This window comes from Hesperophylax consimilis, chromosome 7 (assembly GCF_061612785.1).
Source record: "Hesperophylax consimilis isolate HC1 chromosome 7, BYU_Hcon_1.0, whole genome shotgun sequence".
In the NCBI taxonomy this organism is placed as follows: domain Eukaryota; kingdom Metazoa; phylum Arthropoda; class Insecta; order Trichoptera; family Limnephilidae; genus Hesperophylax; species Hesperophylax consimilis.
Window position 1 is genome coordinate 12177801 of NC_142842.1, and position 21784 is coordinate 12199584.

General features: G+C 34.6%; 1 protein-coding gene across 1 annotated transcript; it reads right to left on the reverse strand.

Annotated features, from left to right (window-relative positions):
- Window positions 1-14585: 14585 nt before the first annotated feature.
- Window positions 14586-20057, reverse strand: LOC149422313 (uncharacterized). The gene is made up of 3 exons (XM_089633723.1): window positions 19919-20057; window positions 15064-16373; window positions 14586-14684 (listed from the first exon to the last, which is right to left on the reverse strand). The coding sequence occupies exons 1-3, from the start codon at window positions 19949-19951 to the stop codon at window positions 14663-14665; spliced, it is 1365 nt and encodes a 454-aa protein (XP_089489849.1). The 5' UTR covers window positions 19952-20057; the 3' UTR covers window positions 14586-14662.
- Between the last annotated feature and the right edge of the window lie 1727 nt (window positions 20058-21784).

The following is a 21784-nucleotide window of genomic DNA, read 5'->3' on the forward strand; positions in this document are numbered from 1 at the left end:
GAATGATATTTTTTCCATAAATGAAATTTTCACCATGAATTTGTTACTGATTCCAGTTTGGAACATAATTTTGAAAGATTTCCTAAATTTCAATTCGTTCCGGGTCATAGATTCTGAGAAAATGGCTTTCAAAGTTCGAACCCAAGTCTCTCGTTGGAGCTTATTAGAATGACGATTTTTCAGAGAATGCATCTGAACCAAAATTTTAATACTTATTCCACTTTGGAACATTATTCTGAGTACAAATCATAAATTTCAATCCATTCGGCTCCATAGATCCAGAGAAAACAGCTTTCATAGTTCGAACCCAAGTCTCTCGATGGGGCTTATTATAATGATATTTTTTTCAAAAATGCATTTTGACGATGAATTTGTCACACATTCCACTTCGGAACATAATTTTGAGAAAGTTTCTTAAATTTCAATCCGTTCGGCGTCATAGATCCTGAGAAAATGGCTTTCAAAGTTCGAACCCAAGTCTCCCGTTTGAGTTTATTTAAATGATGATTTTTCCAACAATACAATTAAACCATGAATTTGTTACTGTTTCCACTTTGGAACATAATTTTGAGAAAGTTTCCTAAATTTCAATCCGTTCGGCGTCATAGATCCTGAGAAAATGGCTTTCAAAGTTCGAACCCAAGTTTCTCGTTTGAGGTTATTTGAATGATGATTTTTCAGAGAATGCAACTAAACCAAGATTTAAATACTGATTCCACTTCGGAATTTTATTCTGCGTACGAATCAGAAATTCTTATCCGTTCGGCTTCATAGATCCTGAGAAAATGGCTTTCAAAGTTCGAACCGAAGTCTCTCGATGGGGCTTATTAGAAATATATTTTTTTTAAAAACGCAATTTGACAATGAATTTTTTACAAATCCCAGTTAGGAACATAATTTTGAGAAAGTTTCCTAAATTTCAATCCGTTCGGCGTCAAAGATCCTGAGAAAATGCCTTTCAAAATTCGAACCCAAGTCTCTCGTTTGAGGTTATTTAAATGATGATTTTTCCAAAAATGGAATTAAACCATAAATTTTTTACTGTTTCCACTTTGGAACATAATTTTGAGAACGTTTCCTAAATTTCAATCCCTTCGGCGTCATAGATCCTGAGAAAATTGCTTTCAAAGTTCGAACCCAAGTTTCTCGTTTGTGGTTATTTGAACGATGATTTTTCAGAGAATGCAACTAAACCAAGATTTTAATACTGATTCCACTTCGGAATTTTATTCTCAGTACGAATCATAAATTCCAATCCGTTCGGCTTCATAGATCCTGAGAAAATGGTTTTCAAAGTTCGAACCGAAGTATCTCGATGGGGCTGATTAGATAGATATGTTTTCAAAAATGAAATTTGACAGAGAATTTCTAACTGATTCCACTTTGGAACATAATTTTGAGAAAGTTTCCTAAATTTCTATCCGTTCAACGTCATAGATCCTGAGAAAATGGCTTTCAAAGGTCGAACCCAAGTTTCTCGTTTGAGGTTATTTGAACGATGATTTTTCAGAGAATGCAACTAAACCAAGATTTTAATACTGATTTCACTTCGGAATTTTATTCTGAGTACGAATCATAAATTCCAATCCGTTCGGCGTCATAGATCCTGAGAAAATGGCTTTCAAAGTTCGAACCGAGGTATCTCGATGGGGCTTATTAGATAGATATTTAAAAAAAATTCGATTTGACAAAGAATTTTTAACTGATTCCAGTTTGGAACATAATTTTTAGAAAGTTTCCTAAATTTCAATCCGTTCAACTTCATAGATCCTGAGAAAATGGCTTTCATAGTTCGAACCCAAGTCTCTCGATGGGGCTTATTAGTATGATGATTTTTCCAAAAATGCAATTTTACCATCAATTTGTTACTGATTCCAGTTTGGAACATAATTTCAAATTTCAATCCGTTCGGCGTCATAGATCCCGCGAAAACAACTTTCATTGTTCGAACCCAAGTCTCTCGATGGGGCTTATGAGAATGATATTTTTTTAAAAACGCAATTTGACAATAATTTTTTTACAAATCCCAGTTAGGAACATAATTTTGAGAAAGTTACCTAAATTTCAATCCGTTTGGCGTTAAAAATCCTGAGAAAATGCCTTTCAAAGTTCGAACCCAAGTCTCTCGTTTGAGGTTATTTAAATGATGATTTTTCCAAAAATGCAATTAAACCATGAATTTGGTACTGTTTCCACTTTGGAACATAATTTTGAGAATGTTTCCTATATTTCAATCCGTTCGGCGTTATAGATCTAGAGAAAATGGCTTTCAAAGTTCGAACCCAAGTCTCTCAATGGGGCTTATTAGAATGATGATTTTTCCAAAAATGCAATTTTACCATGAACTTGTTAGTGATTCCACTTTGGAACGTAATTTTGAGAAAGTTTCCTAAATTTCAATCCGTTCGGCGTCATAGATCTTGAGAAAACAGCTTTCATAGTTCGAACCCAAGTCTCTCGATGGGGCTTATTACAATGATATTTTTTCCAAAAACGCAATTTTACCATGAATTTGTTACTGATTCCAGTTTGGAAAATAATTTCGAGAAGTTTTCCTACATTTCAATCCGTTCGGCGTCATAGATCTTGAGAAAATGGCTTTCAAAGTTCTAACCCAAGTCTCTCGTTTACGCTTATAAGAATGATGCTTTTTCCAAAAATGCAATGAAACCATGAATTTGTTATTGATTCTATTTTGGAACATAATTTTGAGAAAGTTTCCTAAATTTCAATCTGTTCGGCGTCATAGATCCTGCGAAAATGACTTTCATAGTTCGAACCCAAGACTCTCGATGGGGCTTATTAGAATGATATTTTTTCCATAAATGAAATTTTCACCATGAATTTGTTACTGATTCCAGTTTGGAACATACTTTTGAAAGATTTCCTAAATTTCAATTCGTTCCGGGTCATAGATTCTGAGAAAATGGCTTTCAAAGTTCGAACCCAAGTCTCTCGTTGGAGCTTATTAGAATGATGATTTTTCAGAGAATGCATCTGAACCAAAATTTTAATACTTATTCCACTTTGGAACATTATTCTGAGTACAAATCATAAATTTCAATCCATTCGGCTCCATAGATCCAGAGAAAACAGCTTTCATAGTTCGAACCCAAGTCTCTCGATGGGGCTTATTTTAATGATATTTTTTTCAAAAATGCATTTTGACGATGAATTTGTCACTGATTCCACTTTGGAACATAATTTTGAGAAAGTTTCTTAAATTTAAATCCGTTCGGCGTCATAGATCCTGAGAAAATGGCTTTCAAAGTTCGAACCCAAGTCTCCCGTTTGAGTTTATTTAAATGATGATTTTTCCAACAATGCAATTAAACCATGAATTTGTTACTTTTTCCACTTTGGAACATAATTTTGAGAAAGTTTCCTAAATTTCAATCCGTTCGGCGTCATAGATCCTGAGAAAATGGCTTTCAAAGTTCGAACCCAAGTTTCTCGTTTGAGGTTATTTGAATGATGATTTTTCAGAGAATGCAACTCAACCAAGATTTTAATACTGATTCCACTTCGGAATTTTATTCTGCGTACGAATCATAAATTCTAATCCGTTCGGCTTCATAGATCCTGAGAAAATGGCTTTCAAAGTTCGAACCGAAGTCTCTCGATGGGGCTTATTAGAAAGATATTTTTTTTAAATCGCAATTTGACAATGAATTTTTTACAAATCCCTGTTAGGAACATAATTTTGAGAAAGTTTCCTAAATTTCAATCCGTTCGGCGTCAAAGATCCTGAGAAAATGCCTTTCAAAATTCGAACCCAAGTCTCTCGTTTGAGGTTATTTAAATGATGATTTTTCCAAAAATGGAATTAAACCATAAATTCTTTTCTGTTTCCACTTTGGAACATAATTTTGAGAAAGTTTCCTAAATTTCAATCCCTTCGGCTTCATAGATCCTGAGAAAATTGCTTTCAAAGTTCGAACCCAAGTTTCTCGTTTGTGGTTATTTGAACGATGATTTTTCAGAGAATGCAACTAAACCAAGATTTTAATACTGATTCCACTTCGGAATTTTATTCTGAGTACGAATCATAAATTCCAATCCGTTCGGCTTCATAGATCCTAAGCAAAAGGCTTTCAAAGTTCGAACCGAAGTCTCTCGATGGGGCTTATTAGATAGATATTTTTTCAAAAATTCAATTTGACAATGAATTTGTTTCCTATTCCAGTTTGAAACATAATTTTGAGAAAGTTTCGTAAATTTCAATCCGTTCGGCGTCATTGATCTTGAGAAAACAGCTTTCATAGTTCGAAACCAAGTCTCTCGTTGGAGTTATTAGAATGATGATTTTTCAGAGAGTGCAAGAAAGATAACTAAATATCGATTCGTTCGGCGCCATAGATCCCGAGAAAATGGCTTTTTAAGTTCGAACTCAAGTTTCTCGTTGGGCTAATTAGAATGATATTTTAGTCCAAAAATGCAATTTTCCCACGAATTTGTTATTGATTCCAGTTTGGATTATAATTTTGAGAAGTTTTCCTAAATTCCAATCCGTTCGGAAAACAGCTTTCATAGTTCGAACCCAAGTCTCTCGATGGGGCTTATTAGAATGATGATTTTTCGGAAAATGTAATTTAACAAAAATTTCAATACTGATTCAACTTCGAAACATAATTTTGAAAACGATTTCTAAATTTAAATCCGGTTGGCGTAGTAGATCCCGACAAAACAGATTTCATAGTTCAAACCCAAGTCTTTCTTTGGGGTTTATTAGAATGATGATTTTTCAGAGGATGCAAATTAACAAATATTTAGTTACTGATTCAACTTTGGAACATAATTTTGAGAAAGTTTCCTAAATCACAATCCGTTAAACGTCATAGATCCTGAGAAAATGGCTCTCAAAGTTCTCACCCAAGTCTCTGTTTTAAGCTTATTAGAATGATGATTTTTCCAAAAGTGCAATTTAACCATGAATTTGTTATTTATTCTACTTTGGAACATAGTTTTGAGAAAGTTTCCTAAATTTCAATTCGTTCCGCGTCATAGATCCTGAGAAAATGGCTTTCTAAGTTCAAACCCAAGTCTCTCGTTCGAGCTTATTAGAATGATGATTTTTCAGAGAATGCATCTGAACCAAGATTTTTACCCTTATTCCACTTTGGAACATTATTCTGAGTACGAATCATAAATTTCAATCCATTCGGCACCATAGATCCAGAGAAAACAGCTTTCATAGTTCGAACCCAAGTCTCTCGATGGGGCTTATAATAATGATATTTTTTTCAAAATGCATTTTTACAATGAATCTGTTACTGATTTCACTTTGGAACATAATTTTGAGAAAGTTTCCTAAATTTCTATCCGTTCAACGTCATAGATCCTGAGAAAACGGCTTTCAAATTTCGAACCCAAGTCTTTCGTTGGAGTTATTAGAATGATGATTTTTCCAAAAATGCAATTTTACCATGAATTGGTTACTGATTCCTGTTTGGAACATAATTTTAAGAAGTTTTCCTAAATTTCAATCCGTTCGGCGTCATAGATCCCGCGAAAACAGCTTTCATTGTTCGAACCCAAGTCTCTCGATGGAGCTTATTAGAATGATGATTTTTCGGAAAATGCAACTTAACAAAAATTTAAATACTGATTCAACTTCGAGACATAATTTTGAAAATTATTACTAAATATAAATCCGGTTGGCGTAATAGATCCCGAGAAAATAGATTTCATAGTTCAAACCCAAGTCTTTCTTCGGGGTTTATAAGAATGATGATTTTTCAGAGGATGCAAATTAACAAATATTAAGTTACTGATTCAACTTTGGAACATAATTTTGAGAAAGTTTCCTAAATTTCACTTCGTTTGGCGTCATAGATCCTGCGAAAATGGCTTTCATAGTTCGAACTCAAGACATTCGATGGGGCTTATTAGAATGATATTTTTTCCGAAAATGCAATTTTACCATGGATTTGTTACTGTATCCAGTTTAGAACATAATTTTGAGAAAGTTTCCTAAATTTCAATCCGTTCGGCGTCATAGATCCTGCGAAAATGGCTTTCATAGTTCGAACCGAAGTCTCTCGATGGGGCTTATTATAATGATATTTTTTTCAAAAATGCAATTTGATAATTAATTTGTTATTGATTCCACTATGGAACATTATTTTGAGAAAGTTTCCTATATTTCAATCCGTTCGGCGTCATAGATCCTGAGAAAATGGCTTTCAAAGTTCGAACCCAAGTTTCTCGTTTGAGGTTATTTGAATGATGATTTTTCAGAGAATGCAACTAAACCAAGATTTAAATACTGATTCCACTTCGGAATTTTATTCTGAGTACGAATCATAAATTCCAATCCGTTCGGCGTCATAGATCCTGAGAAAATGGCTTTCAAAGTTCGAACCGAGGTATCTCGATGGGGCTTATTAGATAGATATTAAAAAAAAATTCAATTTGACAAAGAATTTTTAACTGATTCCACTTTGGAACATAATTTTTAGAAAGTTTCCTAAATTTCAATCCGTTCAACGTCATAGATCCTGAGAAAATGGCTTTCATAGTTCGAACCCAAGTCTCTCGATGGGGCTCATTAGTATGAGGATTTTTCCAAAAATGCAATTTTACCATGAATTTGTTACTGATTCCAGTTTGGAACATAATTTTAAGAAGTTTTCCTAAATTTTAATCCGTTCGGCACCATAGATCCAGAGAAAACAGCTTTCATATTTCGAACCCAAGTCTCTCGTTTGAGCTTATTAGAATGATGATTTTTCAGAGAATGCATCTTGACCAAGCTTTCAATACTGATTCCACTTTGGAACATTATTCTGACTACGAATCATAAATTTCAATCCATTTGGAACCATAGATCTCGAGAAAACAGCTTTCATAGTTCGAACCCAAGTCTCTCGATGGGGCTTATTAGAATGATATTTTTTCCAAAAATGCAATTTTACCATGAATTTGTTACTGATTTCAGTTTGGAACAAAATTTTGAGAAAGTTTCCTAAATTTCAGTCCGTTCCGCGTCATAGATCCTGAGAAAATGGCTTTCAAAGTTCGAACCCAAGTCTCTCGTTGGAGATTATTAGAATGATGATTTTTCAGAGAATGCAACTTTTTCAAAATTTAAATACTGATTCCACTTCGAGACATAATTTTGAAAAAGATTCCTAAATTTAATTCCGGTTGGCGTCATATTTCATAGTTCGAACCCAAGTCTTTCGCTGGGGGTTTTTTAGAATGATGATTTTTCAGTGAATGCAACTTTTGTTACTGATTCCACTTTGGAACATTATTCTGAGTACGAATAATACATTTCAATACATTCGGCACCATAGTTCCTGAGAAAACTACTTTCTAAGTTCAACCCAAGTCTTTCGTTTGTGCCATTTAGAATGAAGATTTTTCCAGGAATGCAACTAAACCAAGATTTTCTAATTGATTCCACTTTGGAACATTTTTGTGAGTACGAATCATAAACTTCAATCCATTCGGCGCAATAGATCCCGAGAAAACAGCTTTCAAAGTTCGAACCCATGTCTCTGCTTTGGGCTTATCAGAATGCTGATTTTTCAGAGAATGAAACATAACCTAGATTTTGTTACTGCTTACACTTTGGAACATTATTATGAGTACGAATCATAAACTTCAATCCATTTGGCATCATAGATCCCGAGAAAACAGCTTTCATATTTCGAACCCAAGTCGCTCGTTTGGGCGTATTAGAATAATGATTTTTCCAAATATGCCATTTTACCATGAATTCGTTACTAATTCCACTTTGGAACATAATTTTGATAAAGTTTGCGTGTGCGAGTCCACGCATTTTTCATTTATTTTTTGTCTACGCGAAATTGTCCGTATTCGCTCACGGCGGACCGACCTGTGAGGCAACGGACAAATATCTCTCAGAACCCGCCGACCAATCACAAAGCGCAACTCTTAGTCTCACTTATTAAGAATACCTAATACACCACAGCAGCGCCGGTATGGTACGGTGAGGAGGGTTGTATACTGCTCGGGTTACAATATTTACTCATAATAATATTCATGCAAGATTTTTTAGACTGGCACCATTGCGGTTTTAATTGTTTTAATAGGGTGTTCGGGGGTTAAGTGCACAAACAGTTTTTTCATATTTCAATGTTTTGAGGTAGTTTTAGGTACAATAGTTGAATTGTTTGTATTGAAAAAAACCAATGGATTTTCCAAAAAAGTTAATTTTTCTTTTTTACTTGTTCCGTCATGTAGAATCGCCTCCCGAAGTCTGTGCACTTTACCCCCTGACACCTGTATATCGATTTATTAACCGTGCGTATACTTATATAATCTATAAAACTTGCATGTGCATGGAATCCCTCAAATCTACAAAACTAACATCATCAAGGAATCCCTCAAATCAATAAAACTGGCTTGTGTAAGGAATCCCCAAAATCCATAAAACCTACATGCACAAGGAATCCCTCAAATCACGGAAACTGGAATCCACAAAATCTACCAAGCAGGATTGAAAGTACAAGTGTGCAAGGAATGCCAAAAATCATTAAAACTGGCTTTTGTAAGGAATCCCCAAAACTGTAATTCACAAGGAATCACCAAAAAACCATAAAACTGGTTTACGCGAGGAATTCCAAAATCTACAAAACTGAAAATAACTCACTCTGCACACACTGATTTTTATGTTTACAATAGATTAAATAATTTAACAAGATTAGAGCAGGCATCGAATACTGATAATATTATTATTGAATATTATTATTATTAAATGTTTTTATACCTCAAGAGATTAATCAAATTTACTGATTTATCGTTATTTATAAAAATACATTGAAACTCTAATGCAGACAAGTAAAAATAATAAAGTGATAAGGGTAATCTAATCTGTGACATGTACATAATATGTAAAGTTACCTTATATTATTAACATGCAACCAAATAATAAAATATTAACAAAAACCAAAAGACTCAACCACATGTACTACACTTAGGTGAAACGCACGCGACGGTACCACGCGCCACTCCAGGCCGCCGCGCAGAAGACTCATAATGGATTGCGCTGTAAACCGTTACTTTACTTTCGGACTTAATCGTGTAATAGCCGCTATTTTAATTAAACAAATTATAGACATGAGTCAAGAGTTAGGTACCTACCAGCACCAACTAAGGGTAATTTTTTTTATTAAAATTCGAACAAAGTGTGTGTATTTGATGAATAGAATCTCGCTTTTAATCATTCTACTTATGGAAAAATATTATAGACCTCTACTAGGATATTATTCACTTGCCATTAATTAGAATCTCCATTGCACAGCCTCACTTGCGCACGTGTGGTTAATTTTAATGTTTTTTTTAACATTTATTTATTAATAAAGAAACAATCATATTTTCATTGCTAAATCATAAAGGCATATTTTTTTTGTTACACAATTTTCTATATACCTAATTATAAGATTTTTTATTTTGTATGGTCCTCAAAGCGCTCAGGGATGTGAAGGGTCACTTCTCAGAGCCGGTGTTTATGGTTTCGTACTTGAGACACAGAGACGTCTCGGATTGGAAATTTCCAGCCCCATATAGTCTGTGGCGGCTCGCGAATTTTTGGAGTAATATAGTGCTAATAATAAAATAAAATAGGATTATTGATGTTTTTGAGGACGAAAATTTTTTGTTTTTGTTTTTTTTCATGAAAATCTTCAAACAAAAAATCGAATTTTCAAAAAAATAAATAAAAAAGGTTTCAGCGCTACAACAACGTCAATAATGCTATTTTATTTGGATATTAACACTCTAGTAAACCCAAGTCACGAGCTCCCACTACTTAGTACTCTTATCTATTTTATTCATAGTATGTAAATATGGATCATTGCAAAGAACATTTACTTTTATGCTTTAAGTCGACATCAACCATCTGGATGGAAAAAGAATAGTCAATAAATAATAAGCTTCGTATTTACTAATATATTATATTTAAATAAAGAAGAGTGTTTGAAAGCACCCCTCGGCCGCATTGCGGACAACAGGACACCAGACGGTCGCGGGCGGCGTGGATTTGATATTTATACAAATCTGTAGTTTGATTCCGATATTAATAAAATTTTACACACTTCAAACAGGAGGAAGGTCACTGTCTATTTCTGATTTTTTTTAAACTCTGTGCAAAGCCCGGGCAACGCCGAGTTCTTCAGCTAGTATATAAAAGAATTCATCTAACTTATATAAAAGAGAGCTGTGTCTGTGGCCGGCAGGCGTGAAGCCGCATTATTATACAAATCAACAGTTTTATTACAGCTGAAACTAACCAAATTTTGCATACTCCTTCAAAACAAGCGAAACAACCTACATGAAATTTCGAAAAACTATAATATAATTAATACTTATATACGTATTTAGAATATGTTTATCGCAACTAGAACTATGAGAAAAATAATTTCCTCCATTGAGTTTAAATAAATAAGACGGGTTGTTTCGGAGAATCTGAACAATTCATCAAATTTCAACGTTCATTTTCAAGATCTGTGAAAGATTTTTTCAAGTTCTGTTTTTATTTCAGTTTTGTCAAGCAACTAGCCTACAATGATATAAAAACAGAACTTGAATAAATCTTTCACAGAACCCGAAAATGAACGTTGAAATTTGATGAATTGTTCAGATTCTCCGAAACAACATTAGAAAAGCAGTAATAGATGAAAAAGTGATGATTTAGTAGGCAGCTATAATTCACTTTTGTCATAAATATTTAGTTCGAAACCGAAGCGTTTCATCCGTAGATAGTTTTCCAACATTTTAAAGGCCGCTGATGGACATCTTCCCTCTTCCAAGACTTCATCAACATCCTCGTCTTCGTGGAGACACGTGTCTGATAACTGGAGTCTCTTGACGCGATCGCCAACTTTATTTATGTGGATTTGGTATTTCCAGTTGTTCGCCTGAGCGAGGGGGGCCAGGAGCTGCACGGCCCAACACATGGTTGAAGAGGACTGCATAGGGCGAGCATAGAACTTGAAGACCAGCCCCTTTATGGTCAGCAGCATTACATCAGGCACCATGAGCACCCGGTAGTGTTGCCTGAAGTGCATACCGGTGGAAGCTATGTGCGCCTGCTCCGCATGGGTATACAGCTCGCCGTAGTTTCCTGGTCAAACAGAAAGGGTAATTTTTATAATTGAGGAGCGTTTACATAAAGAGAACATTTTAATTATTTTATTATTATTCTCTATCTAGTAGGTGTCCTGGAAACGACTAATTCTGATTTACGAAAATCAACATATTACCTGCTTTATACATAATACAAAACATCTAAATACTAATATTTATATAAAAGTAAAATTACTAGGTAGGTGTATAATGTAAAAGAGCCATTAATATCTTATTTCAATTTGGGAGACGGGTACAGGTACCTCCGTCCCGGGAACCATATATTTGATAACCAACACGTCTGCCATAGGTCACAAAATGGTTCACTACGTTTGGTGACTTAGCAGGGGTGCCGGGGTTCATGGGGTAAGGTTTGTCCAGATCTTGGCGACAGATGCGTCTGCCCATCAGCTGCGTGGTGGGCCGGATGTGGATGCAGAATTATAATTCATAACATGCTAATTCGCGACTCCGTTGTTTTTTAAGTAAGAACTGTTGTGTTAAAGTGTGTTCCTATTGTCTATGGCAACAGGTGGCACTCTGGCGGAATTACCCAGCGGCAAGGGGCACCCGCTCGATACGTCCGTCATTTTCAAGTGGAATCTGTTTTAATTAGAGAAGAAGTGTTAATTCGCGACAAAGGCGATGTTTTCTTGACAAAAAAATTTGCGTGGCGTATGTTTTTTTTTAAATTCCCGTGGTGGGATGTGATTGTTCTGTAAAATCTAAGTTTGAGATGGTGAAATGTGACCGTGGAGCGTGGAGCCATGTTCTTTTTGAGAACGACGTGTTGAAGTATAATCCAACGTTAATCCTACAATCCGCGTCTGGATGGATTTGGTAGTCAACCGTAAATAACCATTTGAGTCCGTTCCTTTCTAAATATTATATTCTCCGGATTTGTGAATACCATAATAACGCTAAATGCGTGATTATAATCCACGTGGTCACTTCGTTCATTGCCACTTGAGAGCCAATCTACTGGACGATGGGAACTCATTGGAAACCGAGGACATGGAATGTCCGCTTTCTCTGATCTTCCGAAAGCTGAATTCCGCCTCAGGTCTAGATATCTGGGAGTACACCTTTGCCGCCACGTCATCCGTGTTGGGGATGAACTGATAAAGCCGAGCTTCGGTGCTGACTTCATCGGTAGATCAAATTGCAGTTTAGTTAGTCCGTAAGTGGGCGAGTCCCCTTTTTCATTTACAATAATGTATTCAGAAATGTATTGTGTATTTCGTTCTACACTTATTATAAGTCGATCCCAAACACACTCTTTCTTTGAATTCCGTTCCCCAGCTTCCTAAGTTAAGAAACACACATATCTAAACCCATGCCCGTGAGAAAGTACAGTAGTCGATGTCTGGTTTCAGACATGCTTAACTGTATTAGTTTTGTTTGGTGCTCCCTAAGGGCAAATTCTGATTCCAGACAGACAGATACCAGGATAGCAATAATTCATCGTAGCAACTCGTTGAGGGAGATCTTATGAACTCTCCAGCAGGACCCAAAGTTGATAATGGCCCTGAGTTAGTTAGGAGGCCCAGTTATTTTCCTCCGGGCTTTCTGTGTGAAGCTAATGTAAAAAAATGTCAATGTATCTGAGTAGGCCACCAGTTATATAAAAATAAATATTATTTCAGTTACCGTATCAAAAGTTTTGATGTTCATTTTTTGTACGTACGTATCAACAGTAGGTTTTATATTCAAATTAAGAATTAAAAAAAATGTTGGAAATTTTAAAAGATAAAGGAAGCATACATTTTTAATTTCACTACAAAACTGTATTTTAATTTTATTGTAAAAGTTAAATGTACTGGTATTTCGCTTTGTGATTTTTTCAAATATAAATTTGTTAGTAGATATTTTTAAATAAAGACGACTTTTCACAAATGATTTGATTTTTTTATTAGTCACCGTGGATAACAGTTAATTGAATTTACATTTAAAGATTAGCATGAAATATTGAATGAATGGAATTATGAATGACAAAATTAACTGTTATTTTTTCACTTGAAACTGTTTCACGAGAAAAAAAAGTTTTTGTAGAAAACTCTCCTCAATTTACTACTCTTTCTCCTAAATTTATATCATACTCACCGTGTGCTCCTATTATAACGTTAAACTTCAGTGAAATTAGTGGCGTTGCTGTAGCATTCACGTGGGAGGGGGAGAAGGACGGTTGGAAAGTTTATTGGAAAGTGTTTTGGGACTTACATCAACATTGTTTACATCACATTTATAAAAGAGATGGTGCAAATAAATTTTTTATATTTTCCAGACTACGGGTACTATTTTCTTTTATATACGCCCTTCGTAATTATTGCATGGTTATATCACCCCCGAAAGTTTCGCAGTAAGAACTTGAAACGTGGTTAATGTTGTGAGGTTAATACATAAATGATTGGTTTAAATAAAATTATATCAGACAATTATAGTCAAACTGCCATTGAATAGATGGTACACTTATTTTGTAAAAACTACCAAAGTGCAAAATGTTTATAAATGGTCTCAAGCCTTCGTGACCTGTGCAACTAGTTCGATTACAGTATTCAGACTTACCTCGCCACGAGCACGGCTTCATCAGACAGAGGATTATAGTATTCAGACTTACCTCGCCACGAGCACGGCTTCATCAGACAGAGGATTATAGTATTCAGACTTACCTCGCCACGAGCACGGCTTCATCAGAAAGAGGATTATAGTATTCAGACTTACCTCGCCACGAGCACGGCTTTATCAGACAGAAGATTATGGTATTCAGACTTCATCAGACAGATGATTACAGTATTCAGACTTACCTCGCCACGAGCACGGCTTCATCAGACAGAAGATTATGGTATTCAGACTTCATCAGACAGATGATTACAGTATTCAGACTTACCTCGCCACGAGCACGGCTTCATCAGACAGAGGATTATAGTATTCAGACTTCATCAGACAGATGATTACAGTATTCAGACTTACCTCGCCACGAGCACGGCTTCATCAGACAGAGGATTATGGTATTCAGACTTCATCAGACAGATGATTACAGTATTCAGGCTTACCTCGCCACGAGAACGGCTTCATCAGATAGAGGATTATAGTATTCAGACTTCATCAGACAGAAGATTACAGTATTCAGACTTACCTCGCCACGAGTACGGCTTCATCAGACAGAGGATTATAGTATTCAGACTTCATCAGACAGATGATTACAGTATTCAGACTTATCCCGCCAGCACGGCTTCATCAGACAGAGGATTATAGTATTCAGACTTCATCAGACAGATGATTACAGTATTCAGACTTACCTCGCCACGAGCACGGCTTCATCAGACAGAGGATTATAGTATTCAAACTTCATCAGACAGATGATTACAGTATTCAAACTTACCCCGCCAGCACGGCTTCATCAGACAGAGGATTATGGTATTCAGACTTCATCAGACAGAGGATTACAGTATTCAGACTTACCCCGCCATGAGCACGGCTTCATCGGACACCGGTAGGGACGGTAGAGGCAAGCTTTTCTGTGATGAAGCAATTGCCCAAATGATACCGGGCTGGTACAACCGATTTATGAATTGACACACAGTTTTCTGAAATTGAAACATAAAAAAACATGTCATAGAAATCCATACACACAACTTTAATTTAATAAACTGAAATTTTTGAATTTATCTTACTATGTACTATCATTAAGAACAAATATTTTTACTTATGCGAACTTACTGTTTCCGTAATACTACTTCTAGTATATCATTACAACTTCAATATAAAAAATTCCCTGTCAAAAATTAAATGTATAAAGACTGCTTATAACGCAAATAAATGATAAAAAATATTTAAAACTATGCATTGTTTTATTTAAATAACCAGCCACAAGGTGGAAAATTTATAATTTTTTGAAATATATTATTTTAACTAACAGAAATGAAAACGATAGACAAGCAACAACTGCAACAAATAAATATTCACCCCTCGTCCTGTGATTTAATCCGTTCAGCCCAAATTTGCTGTACATAATTCTGTTGGTTCCTAATTTGCTGAGCTTTATTCTGCCCACTCAGAGTTTGTTGAGCTTGAATCCGCTCTTCCAGAATTTGCAAACCTTTTATCCGCTCGTCTTCAATTTGTTGGGCTTTAATCTGTTCCTTCCGAATATTCTGTGCTTTAATTTGCTCGTCCATAATTTTCTGGGCTTTAACCTGCTCGTCCAGAATTTGCTGAGCTTTAATCTTCTCTTCCAGAATATGTTGTGCTTTAACCTGTGCGTCTCGAACTTCCTGAGCTTTAATATGCTCGTCCAGAATTCGCTGAGCTTTAATCTTCTCTTCCAGAATTTGTTGTGCTTTAACCTGTGCGTCTCGAACTTCCTGAGCTTTAATCTGCTCGTCCAGAATTTGCTTGGCTTTAATCTGCTCATCTAGAATTTGCTGAGCTTTATTCTGCTCGTCTAGAATTTGCTTGGCTTTAATCTGCTCATCTAGAATTTGCTGAGCTTTAATCTGCTCTTCCAGAATTTGTCGAGCTTTAACCTGCTCATCCAGAATTTGCTGGGCTTTAATCTGCTCGCTCAGAATTTTCCGAGCTTTAACCTGCTCGTCCAGAATTTGCTGGGCTTTTATCTGCTCACTCAGCATTTTCTCATATTTAACCTGCTCGTCCAGAATTTTTTGAGCTTTGATCTTCTCTTCCAGAATTTGTTGTGCTTTAAACTGTGCGTCTCGAACTTCCTGAGCTTTAATTTGTTCGTCCAGAATTTTCAGAGCTATAATCCACTCATTTAGAATTCGCAAAGATTTTATCTGCTCGTCCTGAATTTGTTGGGCTTTAATCTGCTCCTCCCGAATTTTCTGTTCTTTAATTTGCTCGTCCCGAATCTGATGTGCTTTAATCTGATCGTTCAGAATTTGCTGTGCTTTAATCAGCTCATTCAGAATTTGTTGGGCTTTAATCTGTTCGTCCAAATTTTTCTGAGCTTTAATCTTCTCGTTCAGAATTCGTTGAGATTTAGCCTGTATGTCCCGAACTTGCTGAGCTTTGATCTGCTCGTCCAGAATTTGCCGAGCTTTAATACGCTCATTCTGAATTTGCAAAGCTTTAATCTGCTCGTCCCGAATTCGTTGGGTTTTACTATGCTCCTCCAAAATTTCCAGTGCTTTAATTTGCTCGTCCCGCATTTGCTGAGCTTTAATCTGCTTAGTCAGAATTTGCTGCGCTCTAATCTGCTCATCCAGAATTTGCTGCGCTTTTATCCGCTCCTCCAGAATTTGTTGGGGTTTAATCTGTTAAGGTAGAAAATAGTTAATTAAGAATAAATTTTACATTAAACTAGAATCTGAAACACTATTAAAGAGATACGCCGATAGAAATGTTTTGCTGGTTTGCCCGGCAAATAGGACAAATCCGCTTAGATCACATGTAAGTATCAGTTGTACAATAAATCAATGAAATAAGTCGTAGCAGGGCTATACTAGGTCAGTTTGTTTAATTAGATTTGTTGTTCTGCTTGCCGACATAAATTCTACTGATGATTGATGATGAAAAGGATGGTTTTTTGACTCGGGTACAAAGCTCTGAGGAATTGAGGAAGAATTGAGGTAAATTGCGTCTCTACCCTAATAGCTCTCGTACTCCATCCGAATAGCGGGTTAAGACGTTTCAATTTTTTTTTATCAACTTTTATTGACGAACAAGATTTCTAACTAAAAACTTGATCAAATTTGTTGAAAATATTCACAATTGTCAATATGTTTTCAAGTGTCGAGTTGATCAACTGAAATTGAAACGTCTGAACCCGCTATAAGAATAAGGACGGATTGTTTCACAGAAAACAATTCGTCAAATTTCAAAGTTGATTTTCAAGTTGTGTGAAGGTGTAGAAGTACATTGTGGTACATAATTTTTTTTATTTTTATTTTATTTATAAGTACATGTTACATGATTATTACATTTATTTAGAGAAGATACATTAAAGTACCATACTAGGCAGGTGCCTGTTTCATGGTGCCCAATGGAGGAATGGTTAGTTTGAATTTAAGTCAAACATAAAGTGTAAACATATTTTGGTAGAATTATAAAAAAAAATTGAAAATTGGTAAATATATGTTTTCAATAACTCACAAAAATTGCCAAAGTTTTTTATAAAATAAACACAAATATATAAAGTGGTACCCATATTTACATACATACATACACATGAACACGCAAATGTATAAAGTAGTAGGTACACATATGTACATACATACATACACATACACACGCAAATATATATATATGTATATATATATACAATATATACATACATACATGCATATACATACATACACACAACATACATATACCTACATACATATATCTTACTCCTCACACATGTAAACAATATATACACCTCTATCTGAGTACGAGAAGCAGGTTACCGACACTATCCCACTCACTCATCATGAATCCCCAAGCGCCTTCCTGAAACAGTCGAATTTGGCAATTGACTTTATTTCTATTGGTAAATTGTTGAAGATTTTAGGCGCATGAAAATTAAATTGTGACTGAGCCATTGAGGTTCTTGTTGCTAGAATAGTGTAGTTGGATTGGTTGGAATATATTGTATAATAGATTGATTCAAAAATTTTTTTTTCGTATGTTTCCATTTTTAGTAGGAGGATAAGTGTTTGATGTATAGGGATTTTATATTGAGTACTTTGAAGTCCTTAAATAAGTCCTTCGCGGGGTGAATGTAGTGTACTTAGTAGATTGTCCGCATAATTAATTTTTGAGCTTTAATTAATGTATCTAATATAGTTTTAGAGCATCCTCCCCAGACTACTATACCGTAAGATATAATTGATTGACATAGGGAAAAGTATACCGTCTTTGGTATGTTTTGAATGATCTGAATATATACGCCAATTTCTGTAAACGGTTTGTAACTTTGATTACGTGGTCTTCCCACCGGAGTTTACTGTCAATTATTACACTCAAAAATTTAATGGAATCTACTCGTTCCAGTGGGTTGCATTGACAACTAGAGATATCTCTACAAAAATGTATTTTCGGAATATGATTGGTTGAAGGTTGACCTTGAATGTCAAGACTGTAGGTTAAATATTTCGTTTTGGTTATTTTTAATGTTAGTAGATTATTATCCAACCATTGTTTGATAATTTGCAATGTTAGATCGGCTCTATGAAATGTTTCTTCCCATATTTTACTTTTTATTACAAGGGCCGTATCATAGGCGAAAGTGATTATGTTGCCATCAACAGATAATCTACATAAGCCATTAATATAAATGAGGAAGTGTGGGACCGAGTACACTGCCCTGTGGTACACCAAAATTGATGCTGGTGTGATGAGATGGTAACTTAACACATTGCTTTCTATCTATTAGGTATGATTTGAACCAATCAAATGCCGTATTCTTTATTCCATTTTTATGGAGCTTAGCCAGAAGGATTTGATGAGAGACCGTGTCAAATGCCTTGGCTAAAGCTAAAAATATTGCCAAACATTTATCACCTTTGTCGAGTGCTTTTGTTATATGTGATGTAAGTTCTAGATCAGCTGAATCTGTTTTTAGCCCTTCTCTGAAGCCATACTGGTTTGACGAGAGAATATACTTTATATGAGTTATACGAGTATATACTTTGCAGGCTCTGAATGCTCGTTTTTAAATTAACAGTCTGACGCTGAAAATGATTGAGGTGGGTAAATTACATCACATTTATAAAAGTGTCCAACTAAATAGTGTAACAAAATATTCAATTTTGGAAACAAGCCCGAACGTTTACCGATTTGAAATTTGTAAAAAGGACAAGTAATTCGTCAGCATCTTATTTTCTGTATTCTGTCAGATTTATTTATTGACAAATCACAGAAAGGGAAACGGTCACGCCACCTTGTATGTCCGTGCATGTTGGTTTGTTCCCCTATCCTTGACTGGTTGGTCTATAAATTAGAATCTCTATGGCACATATGCAAAGCATGATTAATTACTAATAATTAGTATCTAATCTGATAAATATTAATAATTTAATATACCTACCTACATAATTGTTTTATTAATCTTGATGTATATGTACCAGTGACGGGAAGTCCCCAAAGGCTGAAAAACTGTGCCCACCTTAAGAAAATTATAGATATTTGATGATTTTTTAAACTTTGTGTTTATTTTTACATCTGTTTTTCGGTGAGCACAGTCTTTCAGCCTTTATGGACTGTGCACCACTGGTACTCGTACATACACACCTCCACTAATACAAATAATTAAAATTATCTAGTTACCTAAATATTAAATTGACTCACTATGTTTTTCAATTTGGAATATCCCGGAAATGAATTTAATTATGTTCACAATTATTTTAGATATACATAAAATTAAATTAAAAAATTTACCTTTCAACAAAAACTTTGTATACGTGTGAATAAATAGGTAAATAAAGTATGTTTATTGTATTGGTAAATAAACAACAATAATATGTCATTGAAAAATAAGATAATATTAATAAATCAAACAGAACAAGACACAGAAAAATAAAAAGGTAACAGTCACTATAGTCGATCTCACATTTCAAATTCAGAATCAACAATTCTATTTCCAAATATTTTTTGAATGATTAAGTTCTAAAGAATTTATTTGTAATCTAGATAGTATCTCGCATAAACATATCCGAATTTTATTTTTACGGGACTTTTATTGACTTTTTTCTAAAAATCTTAATAAATAATTTATTATTTTTTATGTTTCATTACATTAGATTTATTATTTTTTTTTGTGTATAACCTTTAAAAGTTATTCCAATAAAATTGAACACTAATATGAACTGCAACTTACCTTGTCTTCCCGGGAGTTAGATCCTCCCATCATATATGTTATATGTTTACGCCTCAAATATCAAATATTTCTTGGTTTCCGATCACAATCCTACCGACATAAAACACTACTGATACTCCAAATCCACACCATACGAAAGAACAACATGAACTGATGCAAATGATACAAATGATCCAAATATCAGGATAAATCCGATAACAAAATAAGTTTCTACGTTTCTAAGAGTTATCTGCATATAATTTTGAGGCCCGTATTAGTTACAGTTTAGTTGTTTTATCAGGCGATATATGTTCCCAGGCCATGTATAGATAATATTCACTAGAAATGCCTTAAGATAGTAGATTAGATTGGAAACCAATTTCACCACTAAGCCCGCCGTCCCACGGGTCGGTAAGCAATCGAGATAAACTAAGTGCTGTAAGATTCTGTGCGGAAAAGTACCTTACTATAATGAACTTAATTTTCTGCGCAGGGCCTTGCAGCAATTGGTTTAAACCAGTGATTCCCAAAGTGGTCTATATCGACCCCCAGGGGTCTATGACAACCTGCAAGGGGTCTACGTTAGCAAAAAAAAAATTGGGGGTCCATGAAATGAAAATGGGGATCCACGATAGTGGATCTCAACAAACACTGATAGTACCTATTTACTTACATTCAGTTCAGTTTCAGTGCCGGCAACCCGGGCGTTTATTTAATTTCAAGGTTGTTTACATTGTTTTCTTTTCTTTTACCCGCCTCACTAGACAAAGTCTGTTCCGAGGCGGGTAAATCACATATTATATTTGTTCCAAAAGAAATGTATGTATTTAAAAAAAAAATGTATATATGTATGTAAAAAGACAAAAAGATACAATTATGTGGTGGTATATTAAATATTTACATACATACTTTTTTTAATTTTTTAATTTTTTTTAATTATTTTTTTATTAGTTACATTCCATGAGAAGATTGCCTATGTAACATAGATAAAAGTAAAAGTAAAATTAAATTTTGTGACAATTGAATATAGATATAGCGGTTACATGATAATTAGTATTGCAAAATTGCAGTTTCTCGCATTTGTTTTATTTGAATAATATATAATTTCGTGAGAAATTGTATGAAATGTTATTTATTTAGAATATTTTGAATATCTGTTCTTTCCTTTTCATTCAGCCATAATACAAATCTTTTGAACAGCCAATTCAAATTATTTGGGGTGACATAAGTTTTTGTTTGTGTTAGGAAGGTATTGAAAATGTGTGGTGCTAGGTAAGATTCGTGTTTTTTTGCAAAAGTTGATTTGATATGGGGAACTTGAAAGTGCTTATTAGTTTTTGCTCTTGTGTTTTGCGAGTGAGGTATGTGGAGATGTGAAGTTTTGATACAGTTTTTGTAAATGATCTTCCTTATGAATAGTTTATTTACGTCTAGTAATTTGTTTTTGATCATTAGCTGTTCCGTCGGATGTTGGTAAGGTTTTTTAAACATAATTCTAATTATTGTTTTGTGATTTATTTTAAGAGAATTGAGGTAAGTATCTGCTGCTCCTCCCCAAACTGATATTCCATATGTTAAAATACTTTGACAGAGTGCGAAATATATATTTTTTAGTTGATTTAATGACATGATGTTTCGTATTGTTTTGAAGATGTATGATAATTTTCGTATTTTTTTTGATAATATATTAATATGGAGATCCCATTTTAGTTTATGGTCAACAGTTAAACCTAGATATTTAATATTGTCTGCATAAACAATTTTGTCACAAGTACAGCATGTGTTATTTGACGAAATATTGGTGCAGGGGTTAAGATGTAGTTGTGGTTGGCTATGTGGTTGACCAGCCTTTGTTTTGCTAAAAGTTAGATATTTTGTTTTTGAAAT

Bases quoted from the DNA above. Each gene is read 5' to 3' on its own strand.
- LOC149422313 (XM_089633723.1), bottom strand. From the start codon at position 19,951: ATGATGGGAGGATCTAACTCCCGGGAAGACAAG. The intron at 16,374-19,918 runs GTAAGTTGCAGT...CTACCTTAACAG, and splicing joins CTAACTCCCGGGAAGACAAG to ATTAAACCCCAACAAATTCT. The intron at 14,685-15,063 runs GTGAATATTTAT...TTTCAATTTCAG, and splicing joins ATTAAATCACAGGACGAGGG to AAAACTGTGTGTCAATTCAT.